This window comes from Atractosteus spatula, assembly GCF_055471065.1.
Source record: "Atractosteus spatula isolate fAtrSpa1 chromosome 5 unlocalized genomic scaffold, fAtrSpa1.hap1 SUPER_5_unloc_1, whole genome shotgun sequence".
Taxonomy (NCBI): Eukaryota; Metazoa; Chordata; class Actinopteri; order Semionotiformes; family Lepisosteidae; genus Atractosteus; species Atractosteus spatula.
The window spans coordinates 972501-982118 of record NW_028296651.1 but is presented as its reverse complement, the minus strand read 5'-3'; the positions used below and the strand labels follow the sequence as shown (position 1 = coordinate 982118).

The following is a 9618-nucleotide window of genomic DNA, read 5'->3' as shown; positions in this document are numbered from 1 at the left end:
GGGTCAGGGGTCAGGGGTCAGAGTGGGGGACTCACGTGCAGGATGGACTTGCTGCAGTGGGCGCAGTGTGGAGAGAAGCGCCTGAAATAGTCCTTCTCGCAGTATGGCTTCCCATCCTTCTCGAAGAAAGTGCTGGAGCCCAGCTCAGCCTGACACTCGCTGCACACAAAGTGGTCCGGGTGCCAAGCCTGTCCCAGCGCAGTGACCACCTGCAGAGAGAGAGAGGGACAGGGTCACACACACTGTCCCAGCGCAGTCACCACCTGCAGAGAGAGAGAGGGACAGGGTCACACACACACACACACACACACACACACACACACACACTGACCTGTCCCACGATGGGCTTCTGGCAGGCTGAGCAGGTGCCCTTGGCTGTGGTGGTGATGCCCTGCCTGCTCAGGTCTGATTGGAGGAGCCCCAGCATGCTGTCCAATGAGCCACTGGGGTTCTGTGGGGGCGGGGCTGCCTGCCGCGATGATGTCAGCACAGGTTGAGTGACAGGAGGAGGTGGCTAGAGGAGAGGCAGAGGGCGGGGCTAGTGTGTGGAGGATCTTCAAGATCTCCATAGCAACAACACGGGTACAGGAGATTCTGTATATATACACACACTGTACACACAGTACACACACTGTATATATACACACACTGTACACTCACACACACTGTATATATACACACACTGTACACACAGTACACACACTGTATATATACACACACTGTATATATACACACACTGTACACACAGTACACACACTGTATATATACACACACTGTACACTCACACACACTGTATATATACACACACTGTACACACAGTACACACACTGTATATATACACACACTGTATATATACACACACAGTACACACACTGTATATATACACACACTGTACACTCACACACACTGTATATATACACACACTGTACACACAGTACACACACTGTATATATACACTGTACACACTGTTCACACTGTATATACACACACTGTACACTCACAGACACTGTACACACAATTTACACACTGTATATACACTGTACACTCACAGACACTGTACACACACACTGTACACACTGTATATACACACTGTATACTCACATGCACTGTATATAAACTCATTGTACACACCGTATGTAAACACACTATGAACACTCACACACACTGTACACACACACTGTACATACTGTATATACATACACAGTACACTCACAGACACTGTACACACTCACTGTTCACACTGTATATACACACACTGTACACTCACAAACACCGTACACACTGTATATACAGACACACACAGACCTGGAGCACAGACTCACTGTATAGACACACACACACACACACCTGGAGTACAGACTCACTGTATAGACACACACACCCCTGGAGTACAGACTCACTGTATAGACACACACACACACCTGGAGTACAGACTCACTGTATAGACACACACACACACACCTGGAGTACAGACTCACTGTATAGACACACACACACACACACCTGGAGTACAGACTCACTGTATAGACACACACACCCCTGCAGTACAGACTCACTGTATAGACACACACACACACCTGGAGTACAGACTCACTGTATAGACACACACACACCTGGAGTACAGACTCACTGTATTGACACACACACACACACACCTGGAGTACAGACTCACTGTATAGACACACACACCCCTGGAGTACAGACTCACTGTATAGACACACACACACACTCCTGGAGTACAGACTCACTGTATAGACACACACACACCTGGAGTACAGACTCACTGTATAGACACACACACACACCTGGAGTACAGACTCACCGTGTTCTGGACTTTGAAGTCTGACAGAGACGCCATCAGTTTGTCCAGCTCGAGAGTGGCTGAGGTGGCAGAGGGCTTGACTGAGCTGGGAGAGAGACTAAGGGTTACTGACTGGACACTGACTGGACACCAGCACACACTGACTGACGCAGGAATACTGACTGGACACTGACTGGACACCAGCACACACTGACCGACGCAGGAATACCGACTGGACACTGACTGGACACCAGCACACACTGACCGACGCAGGAATACTGACTGGACACTGACTGGACACCAGCACACACTGACTGACGCAGGAATACTGACTGGACACTGACTGGACACCAGCACACACTGACCGACGCAGGAATACTGACTGGACACTGACTGGACACCAGCACACACTGACCGACGCAGGAATACTGACTGGACACTGACTGAACACTGACTGGACACCAGCACAGACTGACCGACTCAGGAGTACTGACTGGACACTGACTGAACATTGACTGGACACTGACTGGACACCAGCACACACTGACCGACTCAGGAGTACTGACTGGACACTGACTGGACACCAGCACAGACTGACCGACGCAGGAGTACTGACTGGACACTGACTGGACAGCAGCACACACTGACCGACTCAGAAGTACTGACTGGACAGTGACTGAACACTGACTGGACACTGACTGGACACCAGCACACACTGACCGACGCAGGAGTACTGACTGGACACTGACTGGACACCAGCACAGACTGACCGACTCAGGAGTACTGACTGGACACTGACTGGACACGAGCACGGACTGACGGACGCAGGAGCACTGACTGGACAGTGACTGGACACCAGCACAGACTGACTGACTCAGGAGTACTGACTGGACATTGACTGAACACTGACTAGACACCAGCACAGACTGACCGACGCCGGAGTACTGACTGGACAGTGACTGAACACTGACTGGACACTGACTGGACACCAGCACAGACTGACCGACTCAGGAGTACTGACTGGACACTGACTGGACACCAGCACAGACTGACCGACTCAGGAGTACTGACTGGACAGTGACTGGACACCAGCACAGACTGACTGACTCAGGAGTACTGACTGGACATTGACTGAACACTGACTAGACACCAGCACAGACTGACCGACGCCGGAGTACTGACTGGACAGTGACTGAACACTGACTGGACACTGACTGGACACCAGCACGGACTGACAGACGCAGGAGCACTGACCGGACTCCGACTGGACAGTGACTGGACTCCAGCACGGCCTGCAGTACCTGGAGGTGTGGCTAGGGGGCGCAGTCTTGTCTCTGGCCACTCCGGACTGGAACTCTTTGAGCTTCTCCCCAGTGTCATCCCTCTTACTGGAGGGGAACTGCGCCAGGATCTCGTCTGCAGAACAGAACCGAGCCCACCTGGGTCACAGAAAGAGGCACATACACACACACACACTCTCACACACTCTCTGTCACATATATATACACACACACACTCTCTCACACACTCACACACTCTCACACACTCACACACTCTCTGTCACATATATATACACACACACACTCTCTCACACACACACTCTGTCACACACACACTCACACACTCACACTCTCTCTCACACACACACTCTCTGTCACATATATATACACACACACACTCTGTCACACATATACACACACACTCTCTCACACACACTCTCTGTCAGAAACACACTCTGTCACACATATATACACACACACTCTCTCACACACACACTCTGTCACATATATATACACACACTCTGTCACATATACACACACTCACACACACACACTCTCACACACACACTCTCTCACACACACACTCTCTCACACACACACACACACTCTCTCACACACACACTCTGTCATATATATATACACACACTCTCACACACACACTCTGTCACATATATACACACACACACTCTCTCACACACACACTCTGTCACACATACACACACACACTCTGTCATATATATATACACACACACACTCTCTCACACACACACTCTGTCACATATACACACACACTCTCTCACACACACACTCACACACACACACTCTCTCACATATATATACACACTCTCTCACACACACACTCTGTCACACACACACACTCTCTCACACATATACACACACACTCTGTCACATATATACACACACACTCTCTCACACACACACTCTGTCACATATATACACATACACACTCTCACACACACACACTCTCACACATACACACACACTCTCTCACACACACTCTGTCACATATATACACACACACTCTGTCACACATATAAACACACACACACTCTGTCACATATATATACACACACACACTCTCTCACACACACACTCTGTCAAATATATACACATACACACTCACACACACACTCTCACACTCACACACACTCTCTCACACACACACACTCTCTCAGACACACTCTGTCACATATATACACACACTCTCACACACACTCTGTCACACATACACACACTCTCTCACACACACACTCTGTCACATATATATACACACTCTCACACACACACTCTGTCTCATATACACACACACACTCTCTCACACACACACTCTGTCACATATACACACACACACTCTCACACATATACACACACACACTCTCTCACACACACACTCTGTCACATATATACACACACACACTCTCACACATATACACACACACTCTCTCACACACACACTCTGTCACATATATACACACACTCTCACACACACACAGTCTGTCACATATACACACACACACTCTCACACATATACACACACACACACTCTGTCACATATATATACACACACTCTCACACACACACTCTGTCACATATACACACACACTCTGTCACATATACACACACACACTCTCACACACACACACTCTATCACATATATATACACACACTCTCTCACACACACACTCTCACACATACACACACACACTCTCTCACACACTGTCACATATATATATACACACACTCTCTCACACACACTCTCTGTCACACACACACTCTGTCACACATCTATACACACACACTCTCTCACACACACACTCTGTCACACATATACACACACACTCTCACACACACACTCTGTCACATATATATACACACACACACTCTCTCACACACACACTCTGTCACACATCTATACACACACACTCTCTCACACACACACTCTGTCACACATATACACACACACTCTCACACACACACTCTGTCACATATATATACACACACACACTCTCTCACACACACACTCTGTCACATATATATACACACACTCTCTCACACACACACTCTGTCACATATATATACACAAATACTCTCTCACACACACACTCTGTCACATACACACACACACTCTCACACACACTGTGAGACTCTCACTCTCACACACACTCTCTCACACACACTCACACACACTCACACACACTCTCTCACACTCGCTCACACACACACACTCACACTCAGACAACACACTCACACTCAGACACACACTCTCACACTCGCTCACGCACACAGACACTCACACACACTCACACTCACTCACGCACACACACACTCACACTCAGAAACACACACTCTCTCACACTCTCTCACACAGACACACACACTCTCACACAGACACACACAGACTCTCACAGACTCTCACAGACACACATAGACTCTCACAGACTCTCACAGACACACATAGACACACACAGACTCTCACAATCACAGACAATCACAGACAATCACAGTCTCTCACAGACTCTCACACTCACACAGACACACTCACACACTCACACACGTGGACAGAGACTACCAGATGCTCCTCAGACAGACCTGTGATGTTGAACTGAGTGGCGTTCAGCTCCTGCAGCAGGTGATCCAGTTCACTCAGCCCCCCCCCCAGTACTGAGGACGAGCTGAACGCCGGGGGGTCTGGAGAGCGAGGGGAGCGCGGCTTACATACCGTACTGAGAGAGAGAGGGGTTAATACACACACTGAACACTCCAGAACATTAACACTGCACTGAGAGAGAGAGGGGTTAATACACACACACTGACTGGACACTCCAGTACATTAACACTGCACTGAGAGAGAGAGGGGTTAATACAGACACACTGACTGGACACTCCAGTACACTAACACCGCACTGAGAGAGAGAGGGGTTAATACACACACTGAACACTCCAGAACATTAACACTGCACTGAGAGAGAGAGGGGTTAATACACACACACTGACTGGACACTCCAGTACATTAACACTGCACTGAGAGAGAGAGGGGTTAATACAGACACACTGACTGGACACTCCAGGACATTAACACTGCACTGAGAGAGAGAGAGAGAGAGGGGTTAATACAGACACACTGACTGGACACTCCAGTACATTAATACTGCACTGAGAGAGAGAGGGGTTAATACAGATACACTGACTGGACACTCCAGTACATTAACACTGCACTGAGAGAGAGGGGTTAATACACACACACTGACTGGACACTCCAGTACATTAACACTGCATTGAGAGAGAGAGAGAGAGGGGTCAATACAGACACACTGACTTGACACTCCAGTACATTAACACTGCACTGAGAGAGAGAGAGGGGTCAATACAGACACACTGACTGGACACTCCAGTACATTAACACTGCACTGAGAGAGAGAGAGGGGTTAATACACACACACTGACTGGACACTCCAGTACATTAACACTGCACTGAGAGAGAGAGAGAAGGGTCAATACAGACACACTGACTGGACACTCCAGTACATTAACACTGCACTGAGAGAGAGAGGGGTTAATACAGACACACTGACTGGACACTCTAGTACATTAACACTGCACTGAGAGAGAGAGGGGTTAATACAGACACACTGACTGGACACTCCAGTACATTAACACTGCACTGAGAGAGAGAGGGGTCAATACAGACACACTGACTGGACACTCCAGTACATTAACACTGCACTGAGAGAGAGGGGTCAATACACACACACTGACTGGACACTCCAGTACATTAACATTGCACTGAGAGAGAGAGGGGTTAATACAGACACACTGACTGGACACTCCAGTACATTAACACTGCACTGAGAGAGAGAGGGGTTCATACAGACACACTGACTGGACACTCCAGTACATTAACACTGCACTGAGAGAGAGAGGGGTTAATACACACTGACTGGACACTCCAGTACATTAACACTGCACTGAGAGAGAGGGGTTAATACAGACACACTGACTGGACACTCCAGTACATTAACACTGCACTGAGAGAGAGAGGGGTTAATACACACACACTGACTGGACACTCCAGGACATTAACACTGCACTGAGAGAGAGAGGTAGAGTTAGAGGGGTATACAGGTGTACGGACAGACAGGTAGAGGGGTACCCAGGTGCACAGAGCTTGTTACCTACCTGTAGAGCTTGTCGGGCTCAGGACTGGGACCAGAGCTCGTCTTCATTGCAGAAGAAACTGTCTGAACGCACAGAGAGAGGCGGGGTTACAGCGGGCTTGTCCATCACCGCGTCGCTAAGCAACTGCCCACCTCACTGACCAATGACAGGCCTACCTGCTGAGGGGTGTAGGCGGGGGGAGGGGGGCAGGGCTGGGGAGAGTCTCTGGAGACGGCGGGGGCCTGCAGGGGGGGTGCAGCAGGGTCAGGGGGGGCAGGGGGGTCCGTCAGCAGCACTGGCCGTCGGGAGAGAGGAGATGTGGAGCCTTCAAGATCAGCGAGGAGAGCATCTGAGAGAGAGGAGAGAGGGGAGAGATCAGAGAGGAGAGCATCTGAGAGGAGAGAGGAGAGGGGAGAGATCAGAGAGGAGAGAGGAGAGGGGAGAGATCAGAGAGGAGAGAGGAGAGAGGAGAGGGGAGAGGGGAGAGGGGAGAGATCAGAGAGGAGAGAGGAGAGAGGAGAAGGGAGAGATCAGAGAGGAGAGAGGAGAGGGGAGAGATCAGAGAGGAGAGCATCTGAGAGGAGAGAGGAGAGATCAGAGGAGAGCATCTGAGAGGAGAGAGGAGAGGGGAGAGGGGAGAGGGGAGAGAGGAGAGATCAGAGAGGAGAGAGGAGAAGGGAGAGATCAGAGAGGAGAGAGGAGAGGGGAGAGAGGAGAGGGGAGAGCATCTGAGAGGAGAGAGGAGAGGGGAGAGATCAGAGAGGAGAGCATCTGAGAGGAGAGAGGAGAGATTAGAGGAGAGCATCTGAGAGGAGAGAGGAGAGGGGAGAGATCAGAGAGGAGAGAGGAGAAGGGAGAGATCAGAGAGGAGAGAGGAGAGATCAGAGGGGAGAGATCAGAGAGGAGAGAGGAGAGAGGAGAGGGGAGAGATCAGAGAGGAGAGGGGAGAGGGGAGAGAGGAGAGAGGAGAGAGGAGAAGGGAGAGATCAGAGAGGAGAGTGGAGAGCATCTGAGAGGAGAGAGGAGAGATCAGAGAGGAGAGAGGAGAGTGGAGAGATAAGAGAGGAGAGAGGAGAGAGGAGAGAGGAGAGATCAGAGGGGAGAGATCAGAGAGGAGAGATCAGAGAGGAGAGAGGAGAGAGATCAGAGAGGAGAGAGGAGAGGGGAGAGATCAGAGAGGAGAGAGGAGAGGGGAGAGATCAGAGGGGAGAGCATCTGAGAGGAGAGAGGAGAGATCAGAGGAGAGCATCTGAGAGGGGAGAGGGGAGAGGGGAGAGATCAGAGAGGAGAGAGGAGAGAGGAGAGAGGAGAGGGGAGAGAGGAGAGGGGAGAGCATCTGAGAGGAGAGAGGAGAGGGGAGAGATCAGAGAGGAGAGCATCTGAGAGGAGAGAGGAGAGGGGAGAGGGGAGAGATCAGAGAGGAGAGATCAGAGGGGAGAGATCAGAGAGGAGAGAGGAGAGATCAGAGGGGAGAGATCAGAGAGGAGAGAGGAGAAGGGAGAGATCAGAGAGGAGAGATCAGAGGGGAGAGATCAGAGAGGAGAGAGGGGAGAGAGGAGAGAGGAGAAGGGAGAGATCAGAGAGGAGAGAGGAGAGTGGAGAAATAAGAAAGGAGAGAGGAGAGAGGAGAGATCAGAGGGGAGAAGGGAGAGAGGAGAGGGGAGAGCATCTGAGAGGAGAGAGGAGATCAGAGAGGAGAGGGGAGAGGGGAGAGATCAGAGAGGAGAGAGGAGAGGGGAGAGAGGAGAGAGGAGAGAGGAGAGAGGAGAAGGGAGAGATCAGAGAGGAGAGAGGGGGAGAGGAGAGGGGAGAGCATCTGAGAGGAGAGAGGAGAGAGTGGAGAGATAAGAGAGGAGAGAGGAGAGATCAGAGGGGAGAGATCAGAGAGGAGAGAGGAGAGAGATCAGAGAGGAGAGGGGAGAGGGGAGAGAGGAGAAGGGAAAGATCAGAGAGGAGAGAGGAGAGAGAGGGGAGAGAGGGGAGAGGAGAGATCAGAGGGGAGAGGGAAGAGAGGGGGAGAGGGGAGAGAGGAGAGAGGAGAAGGGAGAGATCAGAGAGGAGAGAGGAGAGTGGAGAGGAGAGAGGAGAGAGGAGAGATCAGAGGGGAGAAGGGAGAGAGGAGAGGGGAGAGCATCTGAGAGGAGAGGGGAGAGATCAGAGAGGAGAGGGGAGAGGGGAGAGATCAGAGAGGAGAGAGGAGAGGGGAGAGAGGAGAGAGGAGAAGGGAGAGATCAGAGAGGAGAGAGGGAGAGAGGAGAGGGGAGAGCATCTGAGAGGAGAGAGGAGAGAGAGGAGAGATCAGAGAGGAGAGAGGAGAGAGAGGGGAGAGAGGAGAGAGGAGAGATCAGAGGGGAGAGGGAA

The 9618-nt window shown here is 50.7% G+C and overlaps 1 protein-coding gene across 1 annotated transcript in view; it reads right to left on the bottom strand.

Annotated features, from left to right (window-relative positions):
* Window positions 1-35: 35 nt before the first annotated feature.
* The window catches only part of LOC148810305 (transforming growth factor beta-1-induced transcript 1 protein-like), a gene marked incomplete at its 3' end in the record, with an annotated part of 23273 nt that continues 13690 nt past the window's right edge, over window positions 36-9618 (bottom strand). The window contains exons 2-8 of the mRNA XM_088909102.1: window positions 7434-7606; window positions 7279-7340; window positions 5692-5825; window positions 3103-3217; window positions 1823-1907; window positions 332-514; window positions 36-209 (exon numbers count right to left, since the gene is read on the bottom strand). Of these exons, the coding sequence (XP_088765228.1) occupies window positions 36-209; window positions 332-514; window positions 1823-1907; window positions 3103-3217; window positions 5692-5825; window positions 7279-7340; window positions 7434-7606 (926 nt within the window). The remainder of the gene's footprint in view (window positions 210-331; window positions 515-1822; window positions 1908-3102; window positions 3218-5691; window positions 5826-7278; window positions 7341-7433; window positions 7607-9618) is intronic.